Source organism: Lepidochelys kempii, chromosome 8 (assembly GCF_965140265.1).
Source record: "Lepidochelys kempii isolate rLepKem1 chromosome 8, rLepKem1.hap2, whole genome shotgun sequence".
Lineage (NCBI taxonomy): Eukaryota > Metazoa > Chordata > Testudines > Cheloniidae > Lepidochelys > Lepidochelys kempii.
The window spans coordinates 79,764,398-79,787,243 of NC_133263.1; the positions used below are offsets into that span (position 1 = coordinate 79,764,398).

The 22,846-nt window shown below is 39.3% G+C and overlaps 1 protein-coding gene across 3 annotated transcripts in view; it reads right to left on the bottom strand.

The window, feature by feature from the left end:
• PRKACB (protein kinase cAMP-activated catalytic subunit beta) overlaps positions 1-22,846 on the bottom strand; it is a 116,780-nt gene that overhangs the window by 34,744 nt on the left and 59,190 nt on the right. The window contains exon 1 of one of the 3 annotated variants that reach the window (XM_073357218.1): positions 21,580-21,877. The exons of the other annotated variants lie outside the window; for them this stretch is intronic. Coding sequence (XP_073213319.1) covers positions 21,580-21,766 — 187 coding nt within the window. The 5' untranslated portion in view covers positions 21,767-21,877. Of the gene's footprint in view, positions 1-21,579; positions 21,878-22,846 lie in introns of those variants that run through there. 3 annotated transcript variants of the gene reach the window in all.

Below are 22,846 nucleotides of genomic sequence, written 5' to 3' on the forward strand. Positions count from 1 at the left end.
ATGACAGATTTATCAAATGACGACTTCCAAGTTTCCCTCAAGTGCACATTTTAGCCATTTTTCAATGTTATGATTGGACTTGTTTGGTTTTTAAATCTTCATTGTTTTTATAACATAGTCTGTGACTTTGGGCTCTAATGAAAGAATGAGCATACCAAAGGTCTCTATACGTTCACCAAGGGTTTGCAGGAACATTCACCCACACAGATGAGATGATCAGAGAGGAAAGAAAGAGAAAAAAAAGGTTTTATGCATTTCCACAACAAACACATAGAGAAAACAAATTAATTCCAACCTGCCCCTCTAACCCCCCAAAGAATAGACTCCAGGGAGAACCAGTCTTCCCCCACATAGAGAAAATGGATCATGCTATATCACAGAATGTTTGAGTAGAAGGTACTAAAGCAAAACACACAAAAAACACAACACAACTCACACAGCTAAATGCTCTTATCTAGGAAGAGAAGGGTTGCATTAAAAAGTGAAAGTGAAAAGTCATAGAAATAAGCTGTTTGCAAAATTTCTGAGGCGATCAAGTGTTTTTCTTTAAGTTAGTCAGTCCCAACCCAATTACATAACAAATAAATAATAATAAATAAAAACTAGATGTATTGCATTATGTTGGATTAACTACTGTAATCTTCTGGAAATCGCGAAGGGGGGGTAGGAGGGAGGTTTGCCTTCCTCTGCAGCCCAGGGAACAAGTCACTTGCAGGTTTAAACTAATATTAATAGTGGATTCTCTGTAACTTGAAGTCTTTAAATCTTGATTTGAGGACTTCAGTAACTCAGCCAGAGGTTGTGGTCTATAGGCGAGGTTCTGTGTCCTGCAATGTGCAGTAGGTCACATGATGATCATGATGGTCCCTTTTGATCTTAAAGCGTATGATTTTTTTCTGCCCTTTACCTTGTTCTAAAGACTGTTTATATGAGCAGTACAGCGGGTGTTGGCTAGCACAGAAATAGAAGGCAATATCACCAAAATAATTCACAATAAAAATTTCAGTCCCATTATTGTACAATAGAGCAAACTCCTTCAAAACACCGATTTGCACGAGTGAACCTAATTTAAGGTGTGTGTGTGAGAGAGAGAGAGACTGATTTTCAGCTGCACTGTAATAATTTATGAATATTATATGTGCTGTTTGATATACAAAGTTAATTCAATACCACGATTGTCAGGAAATGCACTCAGGAAGCTGGGGAGGTAGATCCTAATATACAGTTTCCCAACACTTTGTAGACAATGATATTCATTTTGATGTTCATGCTTGACCAACTGCAGAGTTCACCTAAAATGGTTTTGGACTAGCAGGGCTAACAAATGCCTGGGAAGCGAGAACAATGAATGACACAATTTATCGGGAACAGACTGAGACCCAGGCCCCCCCAGAGGTTAAGTGTCTGAGATAAGCTAGGCCTACCTAAGACTTTATGTAAGACAAATGTGTGCAAATCCTTTTGGGGTTTTTAAAAATCCTTTTTCTCTTGTGCTATGCTTTTTTCCTCCTGTTAAGATTAAACAATATTCTGTTTTAAGGAGATAATTTGGGTCACTGTATTCACTGCTGGTCACAAGCTCCTGAAGGGAAAAACTGAAGATCCTGAGCCAAGTCAGGCCTGCTGGAGTAAGCACGATGAATACACAGAGTACTACATCCTAGGACCTGGTGTAAGAGTGGAGGAATCGTGGGGATCCCACTCAGAGAGATGAAGGCACGAGGTCTCACACATTGGGGGTGCACTCAGATACTACAGCTAGTACTGAACCATGACCATTTGAATTACTCTGCCTTTCTTCCCCTGCCTCCCCCACATGAACACTTTGAGAAATATGTATTTGTTTTTCTCAAGTATAACCCACCCACTCCCACAAGCCAACAAGCCAGACATTTGGTGGTGGGTGGGGAGGGGAAATCTATGGATAGGGTTGCAAAATGGAAAGAAAGCAAAAATTAAACGGATCAAAACTAAATACTGAGCACTACTATGAACACCCCATCTGCTCTGCTAAATGCCAGTTTCTGCTTGGCATTTAGCATGCCCTTTATCAAACACACAATTTAATTTCAATTCCCGGGACTATGATATAATCATTTAAAATCTGTAAAGATAATCAGTGTCATAAAATGAAATATTCTATGAAATCTCTACTCTCCAACTACTGACACAATATACAAACATGTACAGAGGCTAATCTTGTTTCAGAAAACAACATATTTACTTAGTTCATTCTGTGAGAAACACCAATCGCTTAGTTTTATTGCCTGAGAGCTAACCTTTATACAGATAAATATGAATGTTTTATGAGTGAAACATGGTACAGTAACAACTGGAAGAGTGGTATGGTCTAAATATAGGACTGGAATTCTCCGGAGTTCTAAGTCCACTTCTTACACCCACTCACGCTGTGGTCTTGACCAAGTCATAATCTCACTATTTCAGTCTTCCCTCTATGAAATGGGCATACTTCGAAAACTCATGTGGCTGAAGTGTGGATTTGTTAATCCCTGTAAAAGTCTTTGGAGATGAAAACAGACGTAAGTGCCAAGTATTAGGATGTCTCCCAGGAGATGAATTAGCTTTTCAATTAAACTTCTCTAAATAGAAACCAAACTCAATTGACAAAAACCTCAATAAAAGCAAATATCTGAGTTTTGACAATGTGAAAGATAGTTGGTAAAAATTAAAAACCAATGTCAGATTGGTGCATGGTATGGGCAAGTTAGTCAGCTCATGAAAGAAAGCTCTGTGGCTTCTAGAGTTTTGGTCAGGGTCTTCCGTGGTGGTCTTTTCTTGAAAGTCTCCAAAATTTTCATGGGTGGCTAGAAAGAAGTGATACACACATGGTGGTTTCCTAAAGGAAAAACTTCTGCTTACATACTGCCATTTTGAAGCCAGTAAATTATTTTATTTTAAAAGTAAGAGTTTTAGGCAAACCTGTACATGAAGAACACTAGACTGAGAACTACTTAGCAATCCATAAATCATGCTCTTTTAGCTATGTAAACCTGTAGATTTCCTAGTCCCATTAGGATAGACTTCCTTAAATTAGTGGGTTAGCACTCAAGCACCATGGTGATGGGTTCAATTTAAATACAGTACTTAAATCACATCTTGAAAATTAAAATGTACAAGACACCTTGTCAAGGTTCCTTCCCCACTCTGAACTCAAGGGTACAGATGTGGGGACCTGCATGAAAACCTCCTAAGCTTACTTTTACCAGCTTAGGTTAAAACTTCCCCAAGGTACAAACTATTTTACCCTTTGCCCTTGGACTTCCACTGCCACCACCAAAAGTTTATCTGGGTTTATTGGGAAAACATTGTTTGGAAACGTCTTCCCCCCCCAAAATCCTCCCAAACCTTGCATCCCACTTCCTGGGGAAGGTTTGATAAAAATCCTCACCAATTTGCATAGGTGACCACAGACCCAAACCCTTGGATCTTAGAACAATGAAAAAAGCATTCAGTTCTTGAAAAGAAACATTTTAATAGAAGAAACAGTAAAAAGAATCACCTCTGTAAAATCAGGATGGTAAATACCTTACAGGGTAATTAGATTCAAAACACAGAGAATCCCTCTAGGCAAAACCTTAAGTTACAAAAAAGACACAGAGGCAGGAATATTCATTCTATTCAGCACAACTTAATTTCTCAGCCATTTGAAGAAATCATAATCTAACGCATATCTAGCTAGATTACTTACTAAATTCTAAGACTCCATTCCTGTTCTGTTCCCAGCAAAAGCATCACACAGACAGACACAGACCCTTTGTTTTTCTCCCTCTTCCCAGCTTTTGAAAGTATCTTGTCTCCTCATTGGTCATTTTGGTGAGGTGCCAGTGAAGTTATCCTAGCTTCTTAACCCTTTACAGGTGAAAGGATTTTTCCTCTGGCCAGGAGGGATTTTAAAGGTGTTTACCCTTCCCTTTATATTTATGACACACCTACTATTCATAAATTGATATGAAAGATGTGCAGGGGTCATACCAGCAAGCTGCTTAGACAATACCATTGTAAGAACTACAGAATTCACTCCAGGCTGCTAGGAAGGGATGCTAGGGTTTCACAAGAATGTTTCCCTGAGAACCTTGCTAGTGAATTCTGTCTTCTGTATCAACTTGGGTCTTTTGAGTGCCTCAAATTTGAAGCCCTCCTTAATTCCAAGATTTGACTGCCAGAAATAGTCCCGCCCATTGCTCCTGTACCCCAGTTCTTTTTTTGGGGGGAGGGGGAGTCTCTCTCTCTCTCATGAACACTTCAGTCTCTGCCTTTCGTAGAGTTAAGATTTTCCAAGCTCTAGTGCTCAGCTCCCCCAAGCAGCAACAGACTGAAAATGACATTCTGGTAAGTTTCAGTGCTGCCCACAAGATTTTGAAATAGCAGCAGTGAAATTAGCCACAGTATTGTTTTAATTTTATGCAGTTACTGCTTGAAAAAACTACAAGCAATAGCAGGGCTCTGTGGCTATCTATAGTCTCAGAAAGACAGCTAGCTCTGCATCAGTTCAGCATTTTAAATTAAGATCTTCACAACGACGGATATCTCTTCACTGCAGAGTTAACCCAGGCCAGCCTAGCACGGGTGAAGCATCCTCAATGCAAATCTTACTCATGCTAGGCCTGCATAAATGCCTCCACAATAGTGCTGTATTAAAAGAGTCTTCTGGGTTCTCCCAGTCCCATGGTTTTCCCAGTCCATGAAACTGTGCCACTAAGTATTAATCTGCAGGTTTTGCTCTCTCTCCTGCCTAGCATGGTGCTGAAGACTGTGGCTGTGATGTGAGAACAATACTTAAAGTAAATAAATTTCCAATAACTTCCAACTGGAGTTTTGAAGGTGAAAGCAAAAAGCATTTGGCAGCAAGAACTTTTAATTAAAATGTCATTGAGTAATTCAGTCTGCACACCACAAAGTGTTTTGAAGGGCACCCAAATGACTTCTCTGCCTGTTTCTTTCCTGTCCACTAAACATAAAAAAAGTGTCATTTGGGGTACATTTCTCAAAATTATGCATCTTACTGATATCACACCATAGATCTCTCAAAAGGATAGTGTCAGCCTCTGGCCAACTGGCAGCATGGGAGATGGATTTCTTGGATAACATCTCTGTTCATATGTTGTAGAAATGCAGCAGAAATGGGGCAGGCAAATCTGGGATGAAAATGCTAGCCAGTGTGGGTAACTTCCAGTGAAGAAGGGAGGAAGTACACAAGAAAGTACAGCCAAGGTAAAGTTGTAGGTTATGATTAGAGGACTAACAGAACTCAGGCTTGACTAGCCTGCCTTCTCACTGAAAAGTAGGCAGGTTGCCAGCCTGGGCTGAAGAAAAACTGAAGCTCAAGCCTATATCCTCAGCTATGCCAGCTAGCCCAGGCTTAAAGCACCCTCAAATCCATGATGGAGGCTTTTCTTTGTGGATGGACAAGGGTTAGGAACAACGACTCAGGCTAGAGCCTGAGCTAACTCTGCAGTGTAGACATACACTATAAAGGGCCAGAATTTTTTTGTAAGCAAAACTTAAATTCTGCAATAATTAACAGTATAGTTTCCCTCACTTGACAGAGCAAACTTATGACTTGCCCGTCACAATTAGGAGAGTGGATTTTTCAAGCTCTGACATAGATGAATGGGACACTTAAATCAAAACACATATGGGGCATGTCTGCAAGACACCCATGTGCTGGAATATGAATACAAAACAAAAAATTAGCAAGAGAATGGCTGAGCCAAGAATACTTCACTGCATATAACTAATAGTAAAGGGATAGCGATATTAACTAATCTAATTACACCATTCTGAACAACCTCAGATGGAGGCAGAGGGCTATGGCAGAGAGTAAGAAGCAGAAGGAGAGAATGTAGGAGAAAAATATGAGGAACAGAGAAGGAGAGGGAGGCAGGATACAGTGATGAAGTAAGGGGCAAAGGAGAATATAATGGCAGCTGCTGCACCCAAGGGGTAGATATTGGTAATTGGAGCCTCTTCAATTTGCATGCTCCACACATTTAGGAATGAATTTGAAGCTGCAATGTACACAAATTGAGGAAAGCAACTTTCACCTAAAGGCCCAAAATCAGAAGGCAGACAATTTGTTTTTCTTTAAATGGTTTCATTCATGAGTTTAAACTCTTGGCCTTGACAATACTATAACCAAGTCTGTGTTTGAACCTCAGGCAGTTATACAGTTGTTAAAGGGCTCTTGTTAGAGAACCCAACTATTTTCAACAGTTATGGCCGTAACTCTATAAGCAGCAATTTCTTTTTAAGATTCAGTTCAAACAATGCAGAAGTGTAACGCTCACCTCCCTAGTTTTCGGGTACGGAATTGCAATAGAGTCTTGTATGAGAAGTTGGACAGACTTCTAAACCTAATAGCAGGGTAGGTACTGTTTCTATAGCAACCATGGAATGAAAAGCTCTTTTACTGAATTTTAAACGGGGGATGTTTGGAGATTCTTGCATAAAGAGGAAAGGGTAAATTATACTTTCTTCTCCATTCCATTATGACTTCTACAGCCAGATTGACTTTTTCTTTGATTCTTCCATCCTAGCAGGAGTAGTGAGCTCAAATATACTTCCAATTGTGATTACTGATCATTACCCCTTTATTATTAATCTAATCTCTTTAGAATATATAATAGTGACCCTCAAAATGAAAGAGGCAGTGATGCTGAAAAGGTTAAATGTTAATGTTAATAACAGAGTGGAACAGTACAATACAATGTGGAACTGATTTTGGGCCTTTCCAGGGAGGCAGAACCAAACACAAATTAGCTAATGCTGAACAGGCCTGAAGCAAGAAATGTAAAACCCTGGACTTAAAAATTCAAGAAATGAACTTTTCTGTATATGCAACATCAACTCATATGACCACAGAGACAACCAAGACTTGTACCTGCTTTGCTTTAAGAGACGTTTGTTGTACACTTCAGTATGTTTTAATCATTACCCTTAATAAAAAAGTTTAAATTTAAATACATTACAAATGAACAATTAAGATGAAAGAGTGATTATTTTCTGCAGTTCTAACATTATAAAGGATCTAAAACTAAAAACATTAATACTTCAAACAGGATGCATATACTTTATCAAAGATTAAAAAGTCAAATCTAAAAGAAATCATATTGGTCACTTAATCCTAGGTTTAAAAAAAGAAGGCATTCATAATCTAAAATGTTGCAAGTAGCCCAGAATATTGAGAGTTGAAGATTTCCTGTGGGAAATGACTCTCATCAGTTTTCACAACTTTCCCACCTAGCTTTATATCAATTCTCTTGACATCTCAAACCCTTGTTTCTACAATGCAGGTACATTTTGTAGTGGTGCCCTGGAAACAGTGGCTATTTTTTTGGCTAGGTGATCTCTCTTGGGTGGAAGTTGTTTAAACTGCCTGCCTATCCCAGATATATATGAATACACAACAAGCCAATCAGGTTTTCTAGTACAGACCATAATATTTAGCAGATAAAATGTATACACAAATTAAATTACATTTCTACTTATTTGAGCCATCCATCCCTCAAAATTTCCCACACCAAAAGATGTGGGCCAACCCAATCTTTTTCTTTTCTAGACACTGTACCATCCTGGCTCTGTACTAAGGGCTAGTCTGTCTCCTAAAAATACAGAAATTAAAGAAATTGCTTGGAGGACTTGTTGGCCTGCTGTCACAGAGACCATTATTTAAGGTTACTGTATTAGAGAACATGTGTAAAGACCTGCAGGTAGTTGATCTGTGCATGTCACTCACTGATTAACTTCCTGCAAGGAGGTGACATTTCTATCCCACTTCTAACACAGTACACTACATACAGTCCAAATTTACACCCTTCTTGGGATTTATTTTACTGTTAACATAAACAGAGAGAAAAACTTCAGCCAGAGCTTGCTTTAGAACTTGCTTGTTTCTAGGGTCGCTCCTTGGGAAAACCCCTCTCCCCCAACCCATAGATACCTCTGCCTCAGATAAACACAAACTCTCATATCTGACTTCAAGCTAACAGGACACGTCTGGTCTGGCTACCAGGGTAAATCAGTATAGTAGCTCTGCATCTCTATGTAGGGATTCAGCAATTCACATTATGCCCGAATGCTGAAATAACCCTTGTGGAGTGTACTTTTAATCTTTAAAGGAAATGGTTGCCTACAGTAACAAATTGAGAAGTATTAGCGGTCCATTTATAGCCCTTAAATAGCACAGAGACTCTGACTTCCTGGAGAAGGAAGTCGTGTAAATAAACAAATTTTCACATTTCTATGCACATCAAGTACACACCACAATTTTTCTTCGTCTACTTGAGAAAGGGGTAGGCAGAAACTAGATAAGGCTACTTATTATATTGTATTGATAATAGAGCAACTACTTTAGAGAGAGAAATAGGATAAAGCCATAGTATGAGACTATCCTGACAAGAGGAAAGGCATGAGTTGAACAGAAAAGAACTGGAAGCTCACATGCTATCCTGCTAGAAATGTCGGCTGCAAGAAAAATGATCTTGGAAGTGAAAAACAAATAAGAATTGAGTTAACCAGTTTTTACGATCCAAATTAACTGCTGGAGATTCAAGGGGATATAACATGGTGTCTAATGCAGAAGACTGCTCTAAAGAATCTGAATAATAAGAGACAGGAAACTACAGTTATGCACTGTAGCAGTACAAGTACAGTAGTTACCCACACACTTAGGGTACGTCTACATGGGGATAAAAAGCCCATGGCTAGCTTGAGTCAGCGAACTCAGGCTTGTGAGGTTTGGGCGCTGGGCTGAAAAACTGCTGTCTAGACATTCAGGCTTAGGCAGGAGCCCTGGGACCCTGCAAGGGTGGAGGGTCCAAGAGTTTGGACTGGAGCCCAAGTCCAAATGTCTATACAGCAATTTTTAGCCCAGCAGCCTGAGCCCTGCGAGATCGAATTAGCTGACCCATGCCAGTAGTGGCCGTACTGTGCGGCTTTTATACCCATATAGACATACCCTTAAGGAAATGAAGGCAAAGAATTCATAAAAACAACCCGGCTCAGGTAAAAACTGTAAGCTGGAGGAAACAACTCTTTTGATGGAGAATATTTAAGACATGCACCAGTGATTGGTTAATCCCTAGGCTTTACAAGAAGGCCACAGAAGTACCCTTCTTTCTAGAAAACAACACCAACTTTGTTTAATGTAACCATTTTCTCTCTCAGACTCCAGACTAAATGCCTTCTTTTGAAGGCAAGATTCTTTGCTATATGGCTGCATAATAGGAGGACATGACTCTGACAACTGCCATTCATACATCTCTGAGCTACAACCTTCTGAGTCATTCTGTGGGGTGACCAAACAGGTTTTATTTTTTAAATCTATTTATTTGCACTTTCTTCAAAGCATTTCACATGAGGAGTCAGGGAAAAACATGTACCAGATTCAACATCTAAGGAAATATCCTATGCCATCATCAGTGAGTACAGATTTATTTGTGATTTTTCCCAATCAGATTACCAAAGGGAGATAGGCATTTATCCCAGAAAAATTCCAAGGAAGATGCCAGTTCTTGCATCTGCACCACTCTGGAGTCATCTCATTGTCTACACTCTTTTCAATGACAGAAATAGTAGATACTTCCTAGAGTCCCTCAGAGCACCAAGATGAGCCAATATCCAACAGGAAGATATATAACTGACAAACAAATCCTTACGATTACCAGCTCTACAGGTTCTGAGATGTACTCTACCACACGCTTTACTGCCCATGATATTGTCCTCTTAGTGATCCAGACTTCCTTAGCAAGTCAGCTAGATAGGGGATTACACTAAATACCTCCTTTTGGATAGCTCCTAACTACTAAGGTTAACCTTTGAAGATCTGAGGTATGATAGCCAAGTACAAGTTGGGGAGAGAAGCAAGTGTAAATACTGGGTTTCCTGCAGAGAATTTCAGTATCTGATGACTGGAAACCCTGACACCTGTGTAATCTCCTTAGCTGACTGCTCCTAGCATGCACTTGAGAGTTCATCTTGAATCCTACAGCATATGTTTTGATTCAGCTATTTTATGTCCAATAGCAGATAGGTGCACCAAATTTGTCAAAACATGGCTTGTCTGGAACTGACCCCTTCACGGTAATGAAGTACTCAGCAACCTCCAGAAACAGCTATCCGAAAAGGGACACAAAACAAACAACTATCCTGGATGCACAAAGGACAATCAGGAATTCTATTAAATAACCTTGGTTTAATATTGAAATAACCATTTATCCAACATGATCAATACCCGAGCTAGCTGTTAAATTTGGTATGTTTCTTCCCTGTAGGGGAGCATCTGAGAGAAGGAGAAGTTGTCAGAATAAGCATTTGCCTAGTTTTGGGGGTTTTTATCTCAGTAAAGGTGCCAAATGACTGTCCAATCTTCCAAAAAGAATAGCTAGGAACATGAATTTAGAATGTTTTACAAGTTTTGAAATAGAAAAGTTATGCTTAGAACCCTACCAAATTCATGGTCATGAAACACACGTCACAGACCGTGAAATCTCGTCTCCCCCCATGAAATCTAGGCTTTTCTGTGCTTTTACCCTGTATTATACAGATTTCACAGATGAGACCAGTATTTTGCAAATTGGGGGGTCCTGACCCAAAAGGGAGTGGCTGGGGGGGTTAAAAGGTTATTTTGGGGGGGGGGGTCGCAATATTTCCACCATTATTTCTGTGCACTCTTCAGATTTGGGCAGCTGGAGAGTGACAGTGGCTGGCTGGGTGCCCAGCTCTGAAGGCGGTGCCCAGCTCTGAAGGCAGTGCCCACCAGCAGCAGCGCAGAATAACAGTGGTGATACCGTATCATTCAGAACTGGGTGCCCAGAGCATGGAGGTTGCTGACTGAGGGCCCAGCTCTGCAGGCAGCAGCACAGAAGTAAGGCTGGCAATACCACACCATGCCAGCCTGACTTCTGCGCTGCTGATGGCAGCAGCTCTGCCCTCAGAATGGGGCTCCCGGCCAGCAGCTGCCGCTCTCCAGCTGCCCAGCTCTGAAGGCAGCACTGCCACCAGCAGCAGCGCAGAAGTAAGGTGAGCAGTACCGCAACTCCCCTCCCCCACAGTAACTTTGTGACCCCCCCTCCCCCCATGACTCCTTTTTTGGATCCAGATCCTTACAATTACAACACCCGGAAATTTCAGATTTAAATAGCTGAAATCATGAAATTTACAATTTTTAAAATGCTATGGCAGTGAAATTGACCAAAATGGACTGTGAATTTGGTAGAGGCCTAAGTTATGGTGTTTCAACTATCCTACTCACTAAAAGTGACATTCACTTGATTTGGTCTTCACCAAGCACTGCTCTCTCTCCTCCAATCTCTGTTACTGCGTTCCCGCTGCCCATCATGCTGTCATTCAGCCTTCTTGTGATTTCTCATCTGCTCACAGCCCTCTCTTCTCTGCCTTCTCTTCCACTGATTTGGCTGTTGACTCTCTCCACACCTCATTCTTCTTCAGCCTTGACTCTTTGCCCCCTCTCCCATAGCAAGGTCCATCCTGCCACCCCTCAGCCCTGGTTCACCCCCAAAACCCACGTTTTTTGCTCCTCTTCTCATGCTGCAAAACGTGTCTGGTGAAAATCCATGACCAGACTGACTCCCTATACTACAAATTCATTCTTTCCTCCTTCTCTTCTTCTATCTTCTTAGCTAAAGAACTTTCTCTAACTTAACTGAAACCCATGTCCTCCATCTCAGCTGTCTTTACACCTTTCACTCACTCCTCAAACCCTCCCCACTTCTTCTTCCAGCCTTCTGCTTCTCTCCACACAGGATCTCACCAAGAGAAAACTGACAAAATACAATGTGACCTTGCCCCTCCCCTTGGCTCACCTTCTGTTTGATTAAAAAAGAGAAACAAAAGAAATAGTATTTTTCAATTCACTTCATACAAGAACTGTAGTGCAATCTTCTTATAGCGACAGTGAAATTTACAAATATACATTTCAGAGTAGCAGCCGTGTTAGTCTGTTATGCTGTTTTATGTATCCATAAAAAGAAAAGGAGTACTTGTGGCACCTTAGAGACGAACAAATTTATTAGAGCATAAGCTTTTGTGAGCTACGGATGCATCTGATGAAGTGAGCTGTAGCTCACGAAAGCTTATGCTCTAATAAATTTGTTCGTCTCTAAGGTGCCATAAGTACTCCTTTTCTTTTTACAAACGTAGAATTTTTATTATATAACTGCACTCAGAAACAAAACAGTTTAAAACTTTAGTGCCTACAAGTCCACTCAGTCCCACTTCTTCTTCAGCCAATCACGAAGACAAACAAGTATGTTTACATTTACAGGAGATAATGCTACATGCTTATTTACAATGTCACCTGAAAGTGAGAACAGGCATTCGCATGGCACTGTTGTAGTCAGTGTTGCAAGGTATTTATATGCCAGATATGCTAAACATTCGTTTGCCCCTTCATGCTTCGACTTACAGATTGCACTCTCTTTTCTTTATCTTTTTACAGTGCAAATATTTGTAATTAATAATAATAATATAAAGTGAGCACTGTACACCTTGTATTATGGGTTGTAATTGAAATCAATATATTTGAAAATGTAGAAAAACATCCAAAAATATTTATAATAAATTTAAATTGGTACTCTATTATTGTTTAACAGTGTGATAAAACTGCAATTAATCACAGTTTTTTAAATCTTGTGATTAATAATTGTTAATTTTTTTTAATAGTTTGACAGCCGTACCTTAAACTCAAGTTAACTGCCTTGTGCGGGCATGGGTTGAAGCAAGAGCGCTGTCAGTGCTGGAACTAGTAACGGGAAGCGGAGCGACGTGGCCCCAACCCGCCAGCTCCCAGCTATGGCGCTCCGCTTCCCGCTGCAGGTGACTGCGGGACCTTTCCCAACCCCCCCCGCAGCAACACGGCTGGAGCAGGGTCAAGGAAAGCGGAGCGAGTTGGGGCCACGTTGCTCCGCTTCCCGTCACAGGTGAGTGCGGGGGGCATCCTTTCCCCAACCTCCCCACACTCACCGGCGGCGGGAAGTGGAGCGCTGCGGCTTGGAGGTGGCGGAGTGGAGCGGGCTGGGGCCACGTTGCTCCGCTTCCTGCCGCTGCCAGTGAGTGGCTTTCGGTGGTGTGGGGTGTAGATGGGGTCAGAGCAGTCAGGGGACAGGGGGGTTGGGGAGGGGGTGGAGTCCTCGGGGTGATTAGGGACAGGGGTCTCTGGAGAAGGCGGTCAGGGAACAAGGAACGGGGGGGGGGGGGCAAAGCAAGTTCGATATAACACGGTCTCACCTATAACATGGTGAGATTTTTTTGTCTCCCGAGGACCACGTTATATCAGGGTATAGGTGTAGTTAAGTTCAAAACAGACTGCGAAAAGTTACAAACGGATCTCATGATACTGGGTGCCTGGGCAACCAAATGGGAGATGCAATTCAATGTTGATAAATGCAAAGTAATGCATACTGGAAAACATAATCCAACTATACATACAAAATGGTGGGGTCTAAATTAGCTTTTTCCAAGATCTCTTTCTTATCACTGCAGATAGTTCTCTGAAAACATCCTCTCAATTTATGGTGGCAGTCAAAAAAGCTAGGAACTATAAGGAAAGAGATAATAAGACAGAAAATATTACACCACTACATTGATGGTATGCCCACACCTTGAATACTGCATGCCATCCTAGAAGCCCCATCTCAAAAAAGATATATGAGAATTTGAAAAAGTACAGAGAAGGACAACAAAAATTATTAGGGCTATGGAACAACTTCTGTATGAGGAAAAATTGAGACTTGGACTGTTCAGTTTGGTGAAGAGATGACTAAGGAGGGATATGAGAGAGATCTATAATCATAAATGGTGTGGAGAAAGTGAATAAGGAAGTGTTATTTACCCCTTCACATAACACAAGAACCAGGAGTCACTCAATTAAATTAATAATCAGCAGGTTTAAAACAGATAAAAAGGAAGTACTTCTTCACACAATGCACAGTCAACCTGTGGAACTCATTGCCAGAGGATGTTGTGAAGGCCAAACTATGAGTGGGTTCAAAAAAGAATTTGATAATTTCATGGAGGCTAAGTCCATCAACGGCTATTAACCAAGATAGTCATCTATGCAACCCCATGCTCTGGGTGTTTTAAGCCTTTGAGTGCCAAAAACTTGTAGTGGACAGCAGGATATGGATCACTCCACAATTGACCTGTTCTGTTTATTCCCTCTGAAGCATCAGGCATTGGCCATTGTTGGAAGATAGGATACTGGACTAGATGGTCATTAGTCTGACCCAGTTTGGCCATTCTTATGTTAACTCAGCACAGGCAATTTCACATATAATTACCAGGACCACATGGTACTGATCAGACTCAGCAAGTATGTCTTCACATGTGCACATGCAGTGTTCTGAAATCTGGCCTTATGTTTCAATATTTTGTCTGTTGTAAAAAAACCTTTATGCCAATAGAGAGCTGGCAACAAAGCATTTCATTTCAGGGAAGTTGCCCAGAAAACAAACAATGTTACAAAGAGTATTGTGACAAAGTTCCTGTTCTACCTTGGTGGGTCTTGCGCTTATTGGCGGATTTGCTTGCCTTAGAGCTTCACGGCAGCCCTCAGCTTGGCCGTTTTTCTGAACCCACAGTCCAGGTCGACTCCTCCTGTGTCTGACCAGGAGTTGGGAGGATTTGGGGGGGAACCCAGGCCCGCCCTCTACTCCGGGTTCCAGCCCAGGGCCCTGTGGAATGCAGCTGTCTAGAGTGCCTCCTGGAACAGCTGTTGACGGCTACAACTCCCTGGGCTACTTCCCCATGGCCTCCTCCAAACACCTTCTTTATCCTCACCATAGGACCTTCCTGCTGGTGTTTGATAATGCTTGTATACCTCAGTCCTCCAACAGTCCGCGTTCTCACTCTCAGCTCCTAGTGCCTCTTGTTCCCAGCTCCTCACACATACACACACACACCACAAACTGAAGTGAGCTCTTTTTTAAAGCCCAGGTGCCCTGATTAGCCTGCTTTAATTGATTCTAGCAGCTTCTTGATTGGCTGCGGGTGTTCTAATCAGCTTGTCTTAATTGTCTCCAGAAGGTTCCTGATTGTTCTGGAACCTTACCTGTTACCTTACTCAGGGAAAAGGGACCTACTTAGCCTGGGGCTAATACATCTGCCCTCTATTACTCTCCTGTAGCCATCTGGCCTGACCCGTTACAGTATCTAAACTAAGTTATATCTGTCAGGCATGCTGTAACTTCACCTGTCTTTCCCATATCCTATGTCGTCTACGTGGGATAAATCTCAGCAGTAATAGTACTCTGAATACAGTAGAACCTCAGAGTTACGAACATCAGAGTTATGAACCACACACCTCATTTGGAACCAGAAGTACGCAGTCAGGCAACAGCAGAGACAAAAAAAAAAAAAAAAAAAAGGGAAATACAGTACAGTACTGTGTTAAATGTAAACTTAAAAAATAAAGTGAAAGCAGCATTTTTTTCTGCATAGTAAAGTTTCAAAGCTGTATTACGTCATTGTTCAGTTGTAAACTTTTGAAAGAATAAACAAAACATTTTGTTCAGAGTTACAAACATTTCAGAGTTATGAACAACCTTCATTCCCCAGGTGTTCATAACTCTTAGGTTCTACTGTAATCTCAATTTGTGGAGTAAATAAAATACTTTTTTTTAAAAAAGGTAAATTTAAAGAAAAAGCTCTAGTAAGAAATAGATTATTTAAAACTTTCTCCATTTTGTAAACAACTTTCAAACAAATTATTTTTCAGAAATTAAATGGTGTATATTTTTGGTTTATATATTTTGATTCAACTTTTACTGATATGTCAAAATGGAATAGACTGCTTCACAAATCTTTATCTCAATTTACATTTATATAAAGCAGTGGTTCCCAGACTTGTTCCGCCACTTGTGCGGGGAAAGCCCCTGGCAGGCCGGGCCGATTTGTTTACCTGCCGCGTCTGCAGGTGTGGCCGCGGTTCACTGCTCCAGGCCAATGGGAGCTGCTGGAAGCGGCACGGCCAAGGGACATACTAGCTGCCGCTTCCAGCAGCTCCCACTGGCCTGGAGCAGCGAACCGCAGCCACTGGGAGCCGTGATCGACCGAACCTGAGGATGCGGCAGGTAAACAAACCGGCCCGGCCCGCCAGGGGGCTTTCCCTGCACAAGCGGCAGAACAAGTTTGGGAACCACTGATATAAAGGATAATTAGCAATATTAGCAATCACCAGGTTTTTGGTAAACAAATATCTGCCTGATTAATTTACTAGATCTGTTGTAATTCTAAGTGCCAAATACCTTGATTTAAGTGAGACTCTCCTTCCCTCCATGAATGACCTCAACAATTCTGCTATCCCACCATTTAGACAGAATAAAAGCTATAGCAGAACAAGTTTGTTCATGGAATTCAGTAGTAAAAGACTAAAAATGTCCAGAATTTGAAAATTATAACAACAAAAATTTTAGAAGGCTCTCCAGTTTGAAGTACTGCTTTGCATACATTCACATAAAATTATAACAGAACAACTTAATGAAGTATACCAAAGGAAATGATAAGATTTAAATAAAGTGATTTAATTCAGGATCACATTACAAATTCCTCATCTGAAATCTGATGCCTTCTATTTACTGATTTGGAATAAGATTATTTCTAATAAGGAACCTTTAGCAATATTAAAATTTAAAATATTAATTAAATCTCTATTATGAAAAGCAAAAAAGATACATCCTCATGTTTGATACAAAACATAAACCTTTATGATTTGTCATTTTTTATTACTCATACTGACTCAATTATGAAAAAAGCTTAATATATTAATTTATTTACTGTTGAATATGTGGGAAAGATTGAGGAACAGGGTAGATTTTTTCCATATCGTGAAGACAGTATTATTAAATAAAAACAGACTGTAGTGTCATAGGTAATAAAAAGACTTACCATTCATGTTGAAAAGCTAGCTTTCAGAAACATATTGCTCATAATATTAATCCAACATTTGAGGAAGTTATGTTTATCTCTAAAAATACAAGAACTGATCCAGTAAAAAAACAAACACACACACACACACACACTCTCTAACACACTGTAATAGATAGCACACAAAAATCCAGAAATCTTGTCTTCCTTAAGAACTCCTTGAGATGTGAAACAACTATCAAATACAAAATACCAGGAGTAAACACCAGATCAATGTTCAGGATGTGGATGCTTAATCTTGCTCATTAAACTACTTATTTTCTATCCAGCATTACCTCTACATGTCTAAAGCAACTGAAAATGGCAGGGGGAAAAAGCATTAAAAAACAGGATGTTTTAAGATGTTCTCAATTCTATCAAGCACTGGTTGTTTCCATGGCAACCTTAGACCAGAATTATCTGTTGAGTTCTACCCAACCAGTAGTTACTCTAAAGCTTTAATCAATCTACACAATGTACCTTTATATTTAAGATTTAACATTTCTCCCCACACAGTTACCATTTATCCTGCTGAAGCTCTATTGTGTTTTTTCAAAGGTTTACAAGACATTCTACGTTAATACATATAACTTCTTTTAAACATATTTAGTGTCATGCTGAATCAGCAACCTAAATTAAATTCTCCCCACTATTTATCACCCATACACTCACATTTTAATGAGAATTCCAGTACTCACCTATACTAAAACAATGTAATGTTAGTGACTCTTCTAATGAGTTATGTTATCAAGATTGCTAATGTCATCTCATTTTTCATATTTTGGGAAAATGGAAGGTAGTGTGAGTAATGGAGGTAGGTGATTTGGAGACTGGGATTTGCAGCATTAAGACATATCTTAACCACTCTTATTTCCACATTAAAAAAATAGAGTACTTGCTCAACTGATCATGTTAAATTTATCTGAAACTGAAATATAGAATTCTGAATACTAAAAAAATATTAATTTGGTCCTGAAGGTTTTACAACATTATGAAGGTTTTACAACATTATAAATGTTGGCTAATGGCCAGTTTAAATTATTCAAACACATGTGCACTCTGTCAATTTTTCCCCATAAAATTAAAGCTGTACACTATGAAGAATCAAATTTCCTCTCACAAGAATCTAAAAATGACACAAAATAATCTCATACACCTTCTGAGGATCCAAAGACACTTTTAGAAACATTTTACCTATTTTACAGGTTGAGAAACTGAAACACAGAGAGGACAAATGATTTGCTCAAGGTCAAACACTGAGTCAGTGGCAGAGCCAGGAAGAGAACCCAGGGTTCAGACTATATACCCTATTACCTTACTCATACCACTAAACCACAAGCCTAGATAACTAATGGCACTAAAAAACCACAAAGAAGCAACTTCCTCTTTAAGTGCAGTAGTTGCATCAGAAAGTGCTTTACAAAAGAGGTACAACAAAGAAACAGAGCATTCAGGACATTCCATTATAGCAGAGGGTGTTATATTAACTAAATGTACTTTTAAATTGATGCCACTTCAGTACTTAATATATTTAGAAGGGTTCTCTTGTTCATGTTTCTTTCTAGAATTATAGAGTATATTTGCTTGGGAGAGTTCAGGAACATATTACCAGGATTGCAGCATTTGATGTCACCTAAACAGTTAATAAGAACACTACAAGTGCAGAGACACAGATAGGAGGACATTTACGAACATTTTAAAATCCCTTTATCAAAAAATTACGGTATGCTGCTTATTTAGATAAGTGCTTATCAATAAACTTAAATTTTATGCTACATTATTCCAGAACATGAAGGAAAGCTATTATGCAGCCATATATGATCAAGACTACTCCTCTTCTACTTTCTGTTGTACTCTGTGAAAGCACAAAGAAAGAGTCAAATATTTTTAGTATTTTCTTCTCAATAGGAAAAGCAAGACAATTTCCCACTAGGGATAGACAAGCATTCTGTCTACACCACAGCATTCACTGTTCCTATCACCCTTAAAGCCATGATAGTAGTGAATTAAGAGTCCTAAATTTACCATATAGACACAAACCCATGTATGACTGGGCTTTATTCTTTGTCTACAAATGATCTAAACCGAGAGCAAAGATTTAGAGTTAATATCTGCACATTTCAACTTAAAATGAGACACATATATCCATGACTGCTCGGCTACTAGTTCACAAACTTTGCTGATACAAAAATGCTACAACCAACATGCATAATTATCGCTTAAAATAGTACTTTAAGAACAAGCACTGGTTCACTATGTATATCATCAACAGACATGACATTCCATTTCCTCTTCAAACAAGTCATGCAATCAAGCTTGCCCTAAAATAGAGAGAAAGAGGCTTGTATGCAAACAGGCCCCAGTTTGTGAAGATAGTAGGTCAATACCATTTTTTCATTTTATTAAACAAATGAATAAATGACAGTGCTGTGGTATTTTTCAAGTAGTCTTCTCAACATTATAATCATTTACTGGAAGCTTGAAATAGTGTCTGATGAAATGTATTCTCTCCCTCTTGTGAATATACACTAGTATGGAGTGGTACAGACATGTTTAGGGATCCTAGGGCTCAGTGGTTCATTAGGTTTGGTAGTTTCTATTCAGAGTTTCTCTCCCTCAAAACTCATTCTTCTATCAACAGGATTTCGTATTAAGTTATTTTTAGAGTATCTGACTGTGCCACGTACATTAATGAATTAAGCCTCACAACACAGGCGAGAAGAAAAGGAGTACTTGTGGCACCTTAGAGGCTAACAAATTTGTTTGAGCATAAGCTTTCGTGAGCTACAGCTCAATATGCTCAAATAAATTGGTTAGTCTCTAAGGTGCCACAAGTACTCCTTTTCTTTTTGCGAATACAGACTAACACGGCTGCTACTCTGAACACAGGCAAGTTAAGTGACTTGCTACGGTTCCCACAGAGAGCTTATGGCACAGCCAAGAATGGAATCCCTATCTCCCAATTCCCATTCTTGTGCCTTTATGAGAAAGCTAGCCCTCCATCTCAAAGTGTCAGACGTTTGGCCCATCCAAAACATGTGGATCTCAGGGAGAGAATAGAATCAAGGACCATCAATATCAAGGTCCTATGCTTCCATTCTGCCTTCCTTGATCCACAGCAGCATGGTTCTGACAGAGCAATACTGAGAGGGCCTACCCCAATGACTGTGGAACAACAGTGAATTCCACATCATAGAGAAGAAACCTGTTAAGTTACATGTAAAGAAAAAAAAAATTAGTTTGTGCGCCTTTTTTTTACTTTTTATGTATAAAGATGAGCTGAAAAGTTTTAGGTATCTGAGGTCATGCCACTTCTCTCCACCCTCACAACTCCAATCCTCTTGCCTGCCTCCCCACAAAACTAGTATGTCTCTCCCCACCTGAGCTGGGAGATCTTGATTTAATTTATCTTCACTAAGGGCATTAACAACTTTCTGGTTTCCATATTTATCTTCCATTTTCCATCTTTTGAGATTAGGGCCATTCCTAATCATATACACTCAAATTCAAATTCACAGTAGGCACATGTGTTAACTTGGCCTTTTCCCCATGATAATACAATACTGTGACATGAGCACATTTTGCTAAGGCCTATTACTTTCAGTAGTAAAAATTGCTTGTGGTATTCTAACCCATTGCTGTATCCAAATTCATGTACGAAATTAATACAAGTTATACTTAAAAAACAAATTTAAGATAATACATAATTTACTATATAATAAGTTGTTCTAAAAATAGGAAATGGAGATACCGTGATACTTGACTTAGACTGTGAAAGACCTGGTACCTCTCAACTCCACTCACCCAAACATATGGTTGCAAAAGGTATGGATACAAATTCCTAAATAAACTGTTTGTTTTAAAGTGGAGTATGTACAGAGCAGTGATGACTATTTTGATCTCAATAACTTTATTAATGGTTGCCTAGAATTATGAACTGTATATTTTGTGTGATTTAGAAAATAACGGGGGGAGAGGATGCACCTGCTTGAGCCATATTTCTGATCAAGCATGTTTTATGCAATACAAATAAGTTTACCCCTTTCTCTCCCACAAATTAAGAATATTATAAAATCAAAATTATGGATAACTAATGTTATAAATCAAAGTTATTACACTGAATTAATTTGAAATAGTAAACCATAAACGTCTGCTCTAGTTTTAGTGTTCAAACTCTCACCATAAAATGGATTTTGAAATATCCATTAAAAATAAAAGGACACTATAAATATTAAATAAAAGCCATGTAATTAAGGACCTAATCAGCATAACATAATAGCCAACCTTCCAAAGTTTACGACAAGGAAAACCAATAATTTAAAAACAAGTAAACTAACTATTATTGCTAAAACTAGCAAATTTAGATCTGAAATACTGGGAAGAAAAGTTCACAAAAATACATAAATTAAGTTAACATTTGCCTAACAAAAAGGAAAGCAAACTCACAAGTGAAACTCTGTTACCAGACACCAAGTCCTTGTGGAAGAGTATCAGATTTCCACCTGCATGTTCTTTAAACCAATACTTTGTATTATACTACAAAAAGGCTGATAGAATATACTCTAGTTTGTCTATTTACAATATAAAGTCTTTTAATTAACATACAAACTGAATCTTGAGTACCTACAGAACACTTACTTGATCTGTCCCACAGGGCAGCAAGTTCGGAGAAATGATGGCTCTCATTTTCCAGAGCCACTTTCTGTTCTTGTAAAGCACCCTTAGAGTGCCTATGAAAAAGTCTGTTAGCAAACCCTTCAAGTCTCTGCAAAGCTGTGGATGTCCCTGTGCACTGGTTACAAGGTAACTCCCGCTGTGCAGCCATCTACATACATTGATAATTTACTTTAAAAAAAACAAAAACAAAAATCTAAAAAGGAGCTAAAACAACTTACACAGAAGCTAAGAGCTATGCTTGTGTCACACTTCCTGAATGCAGTGTTTTCTAACCACTACTGCTGTTCTACTTCCTGTTAATATAAAACAGCACATTATGGTGTTTTTCTTAGCAAAACTCTTTTGTATCAGCTAAAGATGGTGATTAGAAGAGCTGTAATATTTGTCTTAAACTCTCAGTTTAACAACTTTTTTCATATAAAAACACATAACAAGTTAATGAAAATATACAACAGCATGTGATATAAAGTGGAGGAAAGAATCAGAAGCCAGATAAAATTAAAATAATAGTTGCCATAAACATACATAAACTAAAGGAATTACTGGAAAAAGGCAAATGACTAGTTCTACACATCCTTCCCTCAAGACAGTTTTAGTACTACTGTAATTACATTATAACATTATAGGTAGTTAATTAAATTATGGTGTCCCTACATTTTCTACAACAGTATAATTTTCTAAGCGAGGAGGTTAACTTGTTAAAACAAATGATGGTTTATACTGAACAAAAATGAACAAAGTCACCACTTTTTTCCTTTTACATTTAGGAAACCAGAATGGAGTAAGATACAGAATAGTTCTTGTGTACGTAAGAACAAGAAGCCAGATTCTGCCAACCATACTCATGCTGAGTTTTACCTTGCCCCAAATCTCTATCAACAAGTCAATGGGGCCACTTGCTGAGTAAGGTATTACCCAGTGACAGTACTGGGGCAGATCCCAGCCCTTAGTAAAGAAATATATGCATTTTCCAGCCATCCAAGAAGAAAAACAGAAGGCAATGGAAAGACTTAATTAGCCTGAAACTTTATACACTTAATATATCTGGGAATACCAGGCAATAAGTTGTACTGTGCTGGTCACAGTTCTTTTCTTAGTCATTTCCACCTATTTTGGAGGGCTGCTATCGGTCTCCCCCCACCACCCCAAACACACCTGGTCCCAGCCAACCTGTTGCTGGGACCCTATCGCTCTCCCCTCTATGAGAATTCAGGGGACTGTAAAAGGA